The following is a 14,496-nucleotide window of genomic DNA, read 5'->3' as shown; positions in this document are numbered from 1 at the left end:
AAGGAGTCTAAACAATGCACGTAACTCATACAGTAGCCGTACACCCTCTCAGATACTGTGCAATAGTGCAAAATCACTAATTAACATCTGGCCTTGTTTGGAGAAGAAGTTGTGTGCTCTTCTTCAAGGTCGTGTTTGAATCTCAATACTGCTGCCATCATCTCTTCAGGTGTTCTTCGATCTCAACCCTAAAATGCGAGCCTGAAAGGGGCACAGAGGCTCTTACATTAGGTTCGGTGGCTGCTCCTTTAGCAGCGGCGTCGGCTATGTCACTACCTGTTATTCCAGTGTGAGCAAGAACCCACTGGAGGATGAACCCGAAATTTGCTGGTATAAAAATGAGACGTTTCTTTGCACCTCTGACTAGAGGAATTATACATCAGCTACCTCAAATGGCCCGCAAGCTGCAAACGGAGTCTGTACACTTGCTTTTAAATTGTCCATTCGCAAAGGGTGTAGCTACACACTGCCTTCAAAGCAACCAATTTAGCTTGAAAGACTCAGTTGTGAGGATTTAATTTTTTGTCTGAAGCTAGACTCCATTCCCTACGGTCTATGCAATACCCGCTATTGGTCCCACTCACCCATGGAGCCATCGGCATATATTACCATGTTCTTCAGTCGCTTCGTATTGAAGTTTTCTGCGTAAATCAACATTTCTGAGACTGAAATCATCAATGATTTTTATGAATTATATAAAACAAGTTGCAGTGCATTCCAAGTAAATTTTTGCCATTCGGTTAGAAAATTATTCATTCGTCACTCTATCCAGTATTCAAGTTCAGCATATCTGAAACTGAAAACTTACGGTAACTTACAGGATATTATACTCCTTTTAATTACATATTATTATAAAAACGACGATCATCTCCCTTCTTTCCAAAATTCAAAAAATAAATATACGTTTATTTAAACTTAGGTTATTTTTTAAAGTTTTTTATAAATTAAATACATTCTTCCGCATCATGCACAGTCGGGCAAATTCTGATAGTCCTGGCAAAATTCTGGAGACCATCCGAAAGGTGATATTTCCTACATTGAAAGGAAAACAGAAATCTTCTACATTGAAAAATAACTCTGAAATATACTTCAAACGGTAAAAAAAAAAAAAAATCTTTTCAAGAGCAAAAATTGAAAGAAAAAAATATTAACAGATTTTTAGTTATTTATCATAGTCAAATCTGACCATTTAATAAATACCTACAGCAACAACGCCCTCTGCTGTATAAATATAATAACCCTAATACTTTATTTTCTGCCAAAAAATACGAAAAAAGTGAAATATCTGTGAGTTAAAAGCGTAGAAAAAAATTCATCGACCATAAATCACGTGAAATGTTAAATCAATCACGGGGTAATTCTAGATCACATCTGGTGCGGTAATTGCTATAATAATAAATCAAAGCTAGGTATTATTACCCCCCTGAATACTGTTACGAAACTATCGGTCGAAACGAATAAAAAAAGTGCACCAAAATGGGAGAACTTTAAAACTAGGTTAGGCCGTAAAGATTTATAAGTATGAGATAGATAATGTAAACGAGTTAAGGAAGTGTATTTTACTAAATACTTTCAACAATAACTTTTAAACTCCCTCCTATTACGTAAGTCATATTTTGCGCATAATGCGTTTTACCGAGTAACATATTTAATGAATGGGAAAAGAAATATTTAACGTTATAATGTTATCTTGATTTATTTTTTAAGGACGTATGCTTTTAGAAATAAGGAAGTTTTACTTAAATATTTTTATTTTTGTTAATGAAACGGAAAAGTACCGTATAATGGAAAATCGGTATTTACTTCCTTGTACGAAATTAAAGGAGCATTTGTAACCGTGAAAAATTTCGGGTATCATAGTTGAAAGACAACATCCGCTTTGACCGCTTTGGAATCCAATTGAACGATGTCATTGCGTGATTTCGGTACATACGGACAGAATAAAGAATTCTTTTTCTCAAAACGGATTGCAAAATGAATTTAAAATGGATTCAGAAGAATTTTTTGTGACGTCTGAACGTTTTTTAGACGTACGTATATATGCATCTAACATAACTCAAAAACAATTAGTTACAGAATATTGAAATTTTGTATATGGGACTGCATTAACATGTAGTTGTGCACCTCCCTTTTTAGTTGCAATCGGCCAAAACAAACACACATATATATATCATTTTTGTTACCCGGTTCGGTGAGCTCCTTTTTTTTATTATTCTTTTATGTTGGTAAATTGTGCATTTTTTGCTTTATACTTGATTCAGTTATGTTGTTCTCATGTCCCAGTTTAGGTGTTTACACCTTTAGTTAATCTGCATGCAATAGTTGTAGAATTATCAATAATTTAAAATTTCTTTAGGAGCTACTAATATTAACGATGCCGCCATTTGTTTACATTTGAAACTCTTAGTAGAACATTCAATTAAGTCAGTTTCTGCACTAACGCCAGTGTCCTTTTGCCGAATGGGACCAAAAGTAAACTTTCAGTTTTGAGCATCGAAAAATCTGTCTTCCTACACCCTGCCTGAATTGCTTTTTTGCGTAGAAACTTTAATTTAAACTGTCAGTTTTTTAACTGTGTTTGAGATTTTATGTTTTACAGTATTTTACAATTTTTAATGAACATGTTTTGAGATTTTATGTATTTTTACCTTACCGCGAAGTGAGAACTCAGCTGATTGAATGAGAAATGTATCTATAATAAAAAAAGGAAATAATTTTAAGTGAAATGCAGCAGAAAGTGCGTATAATTTAATAGGCTTTACAAGGAAGTCATGTGGTGGCCACATCAGATTTTTTTTCCTTTTTAGTTTGTGCATTAATTAATCTATTGTAACAAGTTAGTTTTTTGCCTTTAATACTGAAAGACCAGAGCATGAGCACCAATTTAAGTTTTAAACCAGCACGTTCTAAAAGAGTACCAGTAAGCAGTAAGTACCAGAGCACCAGTGAGATTTAAAATTATACAGGTATAACTCGAAATATTCCGGACTGAGTTCTGACTGCATTTTTCACATTCTGTTACGGGCCTACCAGCGGCCGAGCAGTAAAGTCGTTGAACACTGGTAGTCTGGTCCGAGGTTCGAATCCCTCGAACGGGCTGGCTGCATGGGTGTTTTCGTGGGTTTCCCCATGTGTAACGTGTATACGAGCCAGGTACCCTTAGAAAGTCCTCCACGAAGGCATCCCTCCCCTTAGGCAGATAGCCCTAGTGTGCTTTGCTATAATTAAATACACCAAACACCACACCACACATTCTGTTACATTGCATTTACCAGAGCATCCAGCATTCTCGCAACTTGCCAGTCACCACTCCCTCTTTAGTTTATATCGCTTATTATAGTGGAAAATGATCTTTAATTTATTTTTCAAATCAGAACTATACATTGCTTAACCAATTAAGTGAGTTAAACGCAAGTTTCATATCATTTAGTTATGTAATTTAATTTTTAATAATAAGTCTAACTAACATAATTTGCCATTCACATAAGTAAGTTAAAATTTTCATAAACTGTTACGCTATTTTAAATTCTTAACACAATTTGAAACATGCCTCGATATGAAATAATCATTTTCGAACTGCATAATGAAGAATTCCTGCCATTGAAATCGAAGAAAATGTCTAAAAAGAATTTTATGTTTATGTGTAATGTCTCAAATAATTGAAGCTAAAAATGTTAATTCATTAATCAACTTCCAGCTAAATTTCCGAAAACTGGAAACTAATATTGTTATTACGTCCTTAAGAATCCTTTAAAATTTCGATTAAAGTTTTCTCGAAGTATTGGTTTTCAAAATTTCTAAACTGTTAGAAAATTAAATAGAACATAAAATATAATAATTTAATTTCATTAAGTTTTAATATTTTGCGTTTAAACAAAAATTCAGATCTTAAACTCATTCTTAGTATGAAATTTAATTTCCGTTGACATCTTTTGTTGTTTTAATTTTCGATGATGTTGAGAGTATTTGCGTGGTGTAAAACGTGGATGCCTCCAAAAGAGCATACTTTATGTAAAAGGGTTCTTTCCTTGAGCTTAACAACACAGATGACCAGGTTATGCCAACCTCCGATATCTGAGGGTAAACATATGGTGATGGGTTTATGTGATTACGACAAAGGCTTACTGCCTGAAGGGAGGCATTACCTCGTGGAGGACTTCCTAAGGTAAATTGGCTCGTATAACCAAACTACCAGTGTTCAGCGAATTCAACGCTTATGGGCAAAACATATGATGAATAACAGGTGATTAACTTTACTGGTATTCCGGCAGGGATTTGGATGCAATTATTCCATGCGAAATTTCATATCAATGCTGTTCGGGGCACTCCCTAGATTGCTACTGTCATTCTAGTGTTCAACAGCTAGTTCCCAGTTCAGGATTCCATGCATCAAATTGCCGCAATGGTGCCCTGTCAGTACCATCTCTTCGGCATTCCACATATCTCAGACCCCAATTCGGACACTAGACTGCTAACAGCAGGAAGTTTCATCCCCTGCTGTAAACCACTATAGCACGAAAGCATCAAAGCTTAAGAAATGTGTGAAGACTGCGTGTCCTGCCGATGTTCCTATCCGGGATGTCTATCGCCTAGGTTATCGACGTGGCCAGTAGCCCTGATCCTCTCCAGCATCAGACTTAGTATAGATACCGCTAGCGAATTAATAGGTGGACCGGAAAGTAATGTCGCTTTTTTACATTAAATTCCAACGAATAAATTTGTAACAAGTTTTTATTTTTAATCACTAGTATAATCGCCTTCGTTATCAGCAACCTTTTGCCATCTAGTATGCCGATTTCAATCCCAGACCGATAAAAATCAATTAGTTTTTGAGTAAAATATCTCGAGATGTCATTTTGGACATCATCCAAATTTTCAAATTTTTTGTCACTAAGAAAATGTTGTAGGGATCGGAATAAATGGAAATCCGAGGGTGCGATATCGGGCGAATACGGTGGGTGAGGCAGTACCTCCTACCCCAATTCATAATATTTTTCCATCTTGCACAGTTACGTTCTTGCATTGTCGTGTTGCAGAATGACGCCTTTTCCGTTGACAATCGCAAGATATTTTTCGATTAAAGATTAGTTCACTAGATCCAATTGTTCACAATAAAGGTCTACATTAACAGTTTTACCAGGTTTCAAAAATTCAAAATGAACAATTCCGCGAATACTCTATCAAACACCCAGAAGCGCCTTTTTGGGATGTAAACCCTTTGTAACCCCTATTAAAACTGCCTTTTGAGTTTTGGATTATCATATAGGACTTATTTTTTTGTCTCCACTAATCAAACGATCAAAAATCGGTTCTGTATGGTGCCGTTGAAGCAATACGTTGCATTAGATGGATAGGTTGGCTTTGTTCTCTTCGGACAGATTATGGGGGACTCAAGCACCTGCTTTGCTTATTTTTCCATTCTGCTTTAAATGTTCTTGGATGGTCGACCAAGGTTGTTTAAGAGTGTTTGACATAGATATGCTTCCACTTCTGCCCTTAGCAGGTTGTTGTCGACATGCGCAGAAACGACATTACTTTCCGGTCCCCCTACGTCCTCGTGCCACTTTGTTTCTCAACTGCTTACGTCATTTCTTGTTTACCAATGTAGATAGAAATTTATCATATTTAATTATGATTGAATAAGTGTCTGCCAAATTAATTGGATATGTGTGAGAATAAAGATTGGTCATTTGCCGAAATTCAGTTTTGTTGCCTTCATCTGTATGTCTTAACCACCAGACATGATGGATATCGAAAGCTGTTAAAACTTCCAGTGTTTTCTTCTGCACATTAGAGCATTACATATATATTACATATATGTGTATAAATATATTTCGTGGTAAAAAGTATAATTAATGGTGATGAAATGAACCCTTTGACGTATAAAGATTTCCAGAAGTCGTTGTAGCCACTTGAGATAAAATTTAGGAGAACAAGCATACAGTTGATCGGGTGGCAATTGCATAACTGCGTAGTAGAAGGATCAGACAAACGTGCCGTGAGTTAACATTCAATTTATTTTTGAACATTCTTGATAAATATTTTGTCCGCATCAGTATTGTAGCGAATAAGCACGACCGCATTTATCTGTGACCTATCGCGATTTTTTAAACAGCAGATGAAACCAAGCAGAGACCAAACGATGTTAGTTTTGCAAGTGAGGAGGAGCTGCAAGAGAGGAAAAAGGAACGGTGACCAAAAAGAGCAAGATTGCGCAGCAAAGAATTTTTATTTCAATTTCGATAACATTAAGCAAATTAAATTTCGTATCACTTTACATGACTGAATGTTTACATTAAGTAAATTAAATTTCAAATGCATAACAGATTAACATTCGGTTGCTGAATTAACATTGTATCGCTTTCCAGGAATAATTGTGCAATAGAGATCAGATGATGGATCACATTTCAGAATTATGGGAAGTAAAGATTACATTAGAAGAGTAATTGCTTTTCTATTTTTAGAATGAAGAGAGAAACTTGCTCGAATTAAAATAAAGCAGTTAAAGGGCTATTTGTACTTCTTTGTACGAAGTAAAGGAAGTATTGTAATCACGAAAAATTCTGGGTACCATATTTCAATGAAAATATCCATTTCGATAACTACCGAATAAAATTTAACGATGTTTTTCCCCGACATCAAAAGCAGAATAAAGGATTCCTTTTCCCCAAACGAATTATAAAACTGATTCAAAATGGATTCAAAAGAGATTTTTTCGTGGTGTCAGTATGTACGTGTGTATGTCGCATAACTCAAAACAGAGTAGCCTCAGAAAGGTGAAATTTTGTATATAGGACTTCCGTAACATGTAGTTGTGCACATCCCCTTTTACTTACAATCTTCTGCACCAAAAGTATATAAATATATATATATATATATATATCCCCACTCTATTACTAGGCTCAATGAGCTCAGGTTTTTATTGTTATATGTTGGTAAATTGTCGCTTTTTTGCTTTAAAAATAATTTAAATATTTTTCTGCTATATTTAGTTAAGGTTTCATGCCTTTAGTTTATCTGCATGCAATATTTCTAGAATTATCAAGAATTTTTAAATTATTTAAGTGAGGCTAAGCTTAATTATTTTTACCATAGCAGCCATATTTTTTTACATTAGAAACCTTGAAGAATAGTGAATTTATTCTTTCTGCACCTTCAGTGTCTTTTTGCCGAGTAGGACCATAACGAAACTTTTAGTTCTGTGCACGGAAACATCTGCCTTCTTGCCTGCTGGCCGAATTGCTTGTTTTTGCGTAGAAACTGTAATTTTAATTGTAAAAATTGTTTTAACTGTATTTGGTGTTTTATGCTTTTCTATATCTTACAATTTTTAATGATAATATTTAGAGTTTTTATACATTTTTGTCTCACCGCGAAGTGAGAACTGAATTAATTGAATGAGAAATGCATGCCTAATGAAATTCGGGGAAATAAGTTTAAATGAAATGCAGGAAAAAATGCGTATAATTTAATATTCCGTACATATATCTGTAATGATGAAATTCGAAGAAATAAGTTTAAATGAAATGCAGTAAAAGATACACATAATTTAATATTCCGTAGAAGGAAGTCATGTGGTGTACAGATCAGCTTTTTAATTTATTACTAGTAAGGTAGATATTTTTTTTACATATATATATACTCGTTTAATATTGCTGATTGTAATAAAGAGAGAGATGCACAGCTAGATATTATAGCAGTCCCATATACAGAATATTTCAATATTCAACGTCTAATCTTTTTGAGTTATGCGAGATATATACATACTTGCACACTTACATACGGAGATATATCACGAAAAAAATCTTTTCTAAATCGACTTTAAATCTTTTTTACAAACCGTTTTGGAAAAAAAAAAAAAGAGTCCTTTATTCAGTTCGTATGTACACACATCGTTCAAATGGATCCGGGAACGTTCAAAATTGAAATTTCCATTGAAATATGATACCAAATTTTGATGAATACCATTCTGGCGTACCCTGAAATTAATCCTATTATTCGGAAAATATGTGCTGTTCAGTAGTAATTGTAACATCATGTCATGTCAGCACCATGTCAGTAAATTTTGTATCGTGTTATGCAAAATGTTATAATTTTAAACCTTGATAATTCTAAAAGGGCCTAAACGAAACCATGTTAAATGAAGTATTCCAGCATATATAATGAATTTCACCGTGTGAAATATGCTGTCATGTTTATTACTCCCGTAGGCGACTACTTTTGAAAATTACCAGTATTTCTGAAAAGTATTAGTACCGCTGATCACCGCTGATAGTCACAGGAGACTAAAGTTTTCTGAAACAATGCATAGTATTGTTACGTAATGTCCAGGAGCGGTAAGGTAGCTTCTCCGCAAAGCAGGTTTAGGGTTGCCACATTTGGCGACAAATTTGGCGCTATGCCGTGGACGGTTGGAAAACCTTCTGGAAGTGCGAGATAGTCTCGAGTTAGTCAGTCCGTGCGGAGCCGGGCAGCGAGTGCCGAGTGAGTCGTCGAGTGCATTGAAAAAGTCTCTTAGTGTATCCCGGTTAGTGCATCGTAGAGAGAATGTGTTGAGGTCCGGGAACGACTTAACCGAAGAGTCGAGAGCTGTGCTCTGTGCGTCATAGACTGCATCGCGAGTTGTAGCGGGGAGAGTCTCGAGAGTACGTGGAGTTCCGAGAATGACCAAGCAGAGTCGGGAGCTGTACTCTAGTGCTTTTCAGTAAAGCTGTCTTGACCGTTATAGCCTGATAGTGTGAAGGCTGTGTCGCTGAGTTTCAGCGTGTTTATAGTAGATCTTTGACGACTGTAAAAAGTGACTTTGGAGCTGTCATGGTTAATATTGGCTAAATAAAGTGTGTTTCGATACTTCATCAAGTGTCTTCGTTATTCACTCCAAATCTGCACGAACCTGTGAAGAAAATTAAACGTAACAGTATTTTTAGAATAGCTTTGAAATGTTTACAATTTTCATTAAATAATATTTAATCCTCACAGTTTCACACGCACCTTAAAAATCAGAAAAATCTCTCATAGAATAAGCAGAAACTTAGCTAAATATATCCCTACCATATTTTTTGAATTTATTAATATCTAAACTTATTTAATTGTATAACTATATAAAATGATATTTTCGTTTTAACATCGTTTGCGGGTGTAGAAATTGTAATGAATTCAAAGATTCATTGAAAACGTCATATGTTACTCTAATTGTGAAATGCGCATATTTAAAAACGCCTTGAGTTTAAATCACGTATTTATTAAGATCATTTGCTTACATCTCAATTTATGTTTAATTTTTCTTAAAAATGTATGCTGTTGGTAAGAAATAAAATATAAAATCATCGCACACAAAATACAATCTTCGTTCTTTTGAGTTCAGTAAAAAATGAACAGACTTATGTTTGAAAGAAGTTTAAGATGCACTTAAACTGATTGCATGTCATGTTGCTGCAAAGGAAAAAGAAGATCATTATCTTGTTTTGCTTTCTTCGCATCCTTATTTCCATTCTTGGCTCTGGAAGATAATAAAAGCATTTAAATTCCGATGAATTCTTTTGCATTACTTAAAATAACAAATATTTAAAAACGGCCGAGATGTTTGTGTTTTTTATGAGTAGGAAATAGCAGTAAATAATTCTGCATATTTATAAATAACTGGAAAGCTTTGCTGAAATATCTAGTAATAAAAATTTTAAATTTCAATGGAGTTTTTAATTGCAAAAGCTTATTTAAAGCATTAAATAACTGATTTTTCGGGGAAGATATTAAAAATAAGTTAATGAAGGTAATTTGAACAATTCTAAAAATACTCTTTTATGAAATATTGATTAATGTTTATTTTTTTTTTATTTATAAGTTTTTTTTTTGTTTTTTTTTTTGTTGTTGTTGTTGTTGTTATCTCAAAGCACGCTGGAGCTATCTGCTTAAGGGACGGAATGCTTTCGCGGAGGACTTTCTAAAATAAACTGGATCATATTCTTTTTACAAACGGTGAAAACAACAAAATCGATCATGCAGACAACCTGTTTGCTTGGAATCGAATCGAGGTCGAATTACCCGTGTTCAGCGACTTTTCCGCTAGGCAGCTGGGTCTCTAGAGCAATAAAACTAAGTAAATAAAATTGCACTTGGCAGTATTGGTATAATAGTTCATCATTAAGTTTTATAAGTTGGTATATCGATTTAAAAAAAGATCGAGGGAGCAGAGAAATATGTAATCGTTAAAAGAGTTAATGAAATTATAAATTTTAGCAATATATACCAATTCCAATATAGCGTAATATTTTATATTACTTTTAAATTTTTCTTAAACCTTGACTTTAATACTATATTTATTTCCACTATAATAGTGTTAGGGGCTATATCTCTACCACAAACTGATTACTCGAAATTAATGAAATGATTTCAAAAATAACGTACATTAGAATATATTTAGCACAGATATGCATTCTAGGTTAATTTAAATCCTAGCTGTGTTACTTTTGTCGTCTTGCTGCTGTTAAAACAGAAGTTTAATAATAAGATAGCACAACCTAAATGAAAATTAGCTTACGTAATAGAAGTGTACATTCGGGTTGCAGCATTTTCATTCCACTATCCATATAAAGAACTTGTGGGTCTAATTATCTTTTGTACTTTCCTCGAATAACATGAAATAAATCTTCTCCCCATGCCTAATTTTTGGACTCATGAAGAAGAGGTTAAACTGAATGCAATAAAAAAAAGGTATATAACTGCATATATAGCTGCTATATATGCAGTTATATATCTCTTCTATATATATATAAGAGGTATATAACTGCATATACTACTATAGTAGTATCGTTATAAAGTACTCTAAAAAAGTAGTACATTTACAAACTGATACGAATTTAATAACTTGAAATAAGTCAAAATATCTTTGATAGTCTTTCTACTTCTTGCGTTTATCACTACTTGATAACTTCCAAACTTCGATCCTCAATTACGTGTACACATGAACTTTTGCACACATCTAAGGGTGATGTTATTCATCACACATTGATCATATGTGATATCCATTACGTTTCACATGAATGTCATATTTGCAGTTTTCATTTCTGAATAATGATTTTTCAATTCATAACGACACTGTAACGCGTACTTTTTGTTTACTACATCTTGCTGTCCACGACAGCCTTTCACTGCGATAAGTCACAGAGAATTGTGAAGAATTGCGGAACACGCGTTTACGTACGTTTTCATTGTTTAAAAATCCATTACTTTTTGTCGTAGCTTTATCTTGACAGTTTTTGCCTCTTTCGCTAGAAAGGGAAATGCACTTCTTCGGGGTATTTCTCTGTGATGATATTCCTATGATTTAGTGCTTCCTCATACAAGTGTTAGTGGAAAGTGTTAGTGGATTTGTAAATTATTTCTAATGCCATCACATTATTGCTCATTTCCTTCATGAAGCAACATTATTAAAACATGATACAATGTTTAGATTTATTAGTTTTGTCCCAAATAATATTTTTATTCGTTTTTTTCTAGTGTCAATTTCCAAGGCTGTGTCTGGATCCTGTTCTGATCTGAGATGTATCCACGGTGCAACATGTCAAGAAAAGGATGGCCTCGCTCAATGCACCTGTGACTTTCAGTGCGCTAACGCTGACAATAAGGAAACTGTATGTGGCACTGATGGCACTACATATGGATCAGAATGCCAGCTACGGTTATTCAGTTGCAGGTACCAAAAGTCCATAAGCGTTGCTAGTAACGGAGCTTGTAAAAGAGGTGGTCAATGTAAGTAACACTACGGATAGTTACCAAACATTTTATTTACTTTAGTTAGAACAAAATCTGTTATTAAAGAAAGGTGTAAATTTAACTCACATGTGGGTTAAACTTCAGTTTTTGCAATTTCTCGAGTATGCGATTTATTATTTTTACAAAAGTTTAAGAATACATGTAAGTATTTATTTTACATCAGAATGCTGTGATGAACTTCGGTTACCTAATAAATAAAGATTTCCAGAAGCTGTTCGTATAAAATGAGAATCCGGCTACTTTTAACATGCAAACTCTTAAAATCATTTAAGCTGTTATTTGTATGTTAGATCAGCTTCTAACTTTTAATTATGTACAAGTTGTTAGGAAAGATGGAGAGAATCTTTGCTTCCAGTTTTCCATGGTTGTATTTTTGGAAGTTTTAAGAAAATTTAATGGGCAAAACAAGGATAATAATACTGTAAGTAAGAAATTGAAGTTTTCTTGAAAACAAACAAAATAATAATAATTAACAACCGATAGTTAGTTTACAAGACAACACAGAAAACAATAATAAAGCACGAATCCTGATTGGGTAAATGCAAAGGTTGCCATGAAAAACTGGTTTTTACAGTAATAGTTTTATCGAATCATTATAAATTTCAGTTTTGCATATAAGCACGTTATAACAAAATATAACTGCAATTGCATTAAGGTTGTGTACTCATAGAAGTATTACAAGTCATTATCAAAATCAATACATTTTTTAGGTTAGATTAGAGAATTGTACAACGACCCATGGTTAAAATGGCATTATGATTTTGTAAAATTTCATTTATTTCTACTAATAATTATCTTAATTTGTTAACCTTTTCTGTCTTTTCTTATTTCCTCGCGTTTCCTTGTAAGGGTGTAAATAAACTAGGGTAAACGAGTGTATTTACACTGATGTAGCAACATTTTTATTTAAAGCATACTTACACATTGCTATTTCTTCCAGTTGTTAAACGTGGTCATCAGTTTCGCATTCTTGCTCCGAATTATTATCCTTCCGGTGTAGGTCTGAGTCAACCTGTTAGGTTAAATTGAATTGTGTAGTTTTATACTATTCTTACTTTTAAATTTAGTATTATATATTTTTTAAGTTTTCATCGCAAGTGATCGGTGTTTGTAAGCACGTAATTCCGTGAAGTCTGTAAACTACATTTCGCTCAATAAAAGAGTCTTTTACACTTGTGTTCTTCTTCAAGCCTTTGTGAGAAGTCTCAAGAACTAACACTTAGTTAGATCTAGTTACATTTTATCATAGCGAAAGAAACTGGATCCCACAATTTGAGCGTTATTAACCGTATTATAAGGAATTGTAAATTTAGTGATTTCTAAAGGTGATAATAAACGGTATTATATCGAATCAATAATCCTGTTAACGCGACGCAAACCCTTACTACATATATTACCATATATAAATTTGTCGGTTATTTGGAAGGAGGAAAGATAAAAAATGAGCAACGCCTTCGCTGGAAATCGAACCACGGACCTCTCAATTACACGCTGAGCGTGCAGACCACGACACCGCGAAGGCATGCCAAGAAAGCGGGAGAAATACCTTATAAACTAATAGAATGTCTTCCCCTTAATAAGGTATAGGTTGGATCATCGGCGAAAGCAGTTCGACAAGATGGCGATGCCATTAAAAGCGATATTTTAAGCACAAGCTCATTAAATTTAAGCGGAAGCGTCGTAAGATGTTTGTTTACCGAAGTAGAAAAAAATCCTGTTTACGTTCATTGTCAGATAAAAATTCACTTACGCTGACAGTGCACGATGCGTAAATAAGCGTATGTATGAACTTAGAAGATTAAAACCATTTTCACTACAAGGAAAATTTTTTTTCGTCCCGATCTTAGTACTCAGAGAAGACAACATAACTGCCGTGGAGAACGAGATACGGAAATCATATGCACCGCACCTAAGAAGGTGACATCAATATTGGAAATTAATGTTGAATCAGCCTATCACACCATTCATGACGAGCTGAAAATTATCACGCCATTCATCTGAAAAGAGATAAACGTGGATGTTTATTAGTAACTTTTTCCTTAGGCATTCTGATGAAGCATTTATGCAGCGAATCATCACTGGAGATGACAGCTGAATGTACTTCTTCAAGGGACAAAGTTCAGTACGAAGATGAGGTACGACTGGCAGTAGTACATAAGCGCTTATGTATCCGTTGAGAGAAATTTCATTGCTTCCGGTATATACATGCTTGTCAAGCATTGACATAAATGTACTGAATTGGATTACGACTCTGCTGAACAGCAATTAACACTGTTGAACAGTTTAATTATTTCAATATTAGCACTAAATATTATGTTATTATATTAGCTACCATTGAAAATACTTAAGGATAATATCATAATGTCTTTCATATCGCGTCCAAAATTCCCTGCTGTTCAACTTAGACATTAAGACACAAAACTAGGAATAATATTATGAGATCAGACTTAAAAAAATACTGTTAGAGAAATGAAATCATTTAAGTGTTATTGAAATAAAACGTTAACTAGAGAAAAATTAGTTAAGTAGCTATAGATGAGCAAAGAGATTTAGATTTTTTTGTCTACTTCAAAAATAGATTTTGAGATATTTGAGTGTCCAAAGTTTGAAAAGAACTAATTTAAGATATCTTAGCTAAATTAGTTTTCTTACTTTTAAAAAACGAAATACATCATGAAAAATGTCATTTACTTGGAAATCATCTTTATTGTTTTCCTTTCATAA

At 33.8% G+C, this 14,496-nt stretch overlaps 1 protein-coding gene across 2 annotated transcripts in view; it reads left to right on the top strand.

The window, feature by feature from the left end:
• LOC118182863 (agrin-like) overlaps nucleotides 1-14,496 on the top strand; it is a 1,858,472-nt gene that overhangs the window by 1,562,597 nt on the left and 281,379 nt on the right. For both annotated transcript variants that reach the window (XM_085810649.1, XM_085810648.1), the window contains exon 16: nucleotides 11,497-11,748. In XM_085810649.1, the coding sequence (XP_085666775.1) occupies nucleotides 11,497-11,748 (252 nt within the window). The remainder of the gene's footprint in view (nucleotides 1-11,496; nucleotides 11,749-14,496) is intronic.

The sequence above is a fragment of the Stegodyphus dumicola genome, chromosome 2, assembly GCF_044657685.1.
Source record: "Stegodyphus dumicola isolate Sdum_Otavi_A_Nest chromosome 2, ASM4465768v1".
NCBI classification, from domain to species: domain Eukaryota; kingdom Metazoa; phylum Arthropoda; class Arachnida; order Araneae; family Eresidae; genus Stegodyphus; species Stegodyphus dumicola.
Note: the sequence above shows the minus strand (reverse complement) of the source record. Positions and strands in the feature narration are given on the sequence as shown.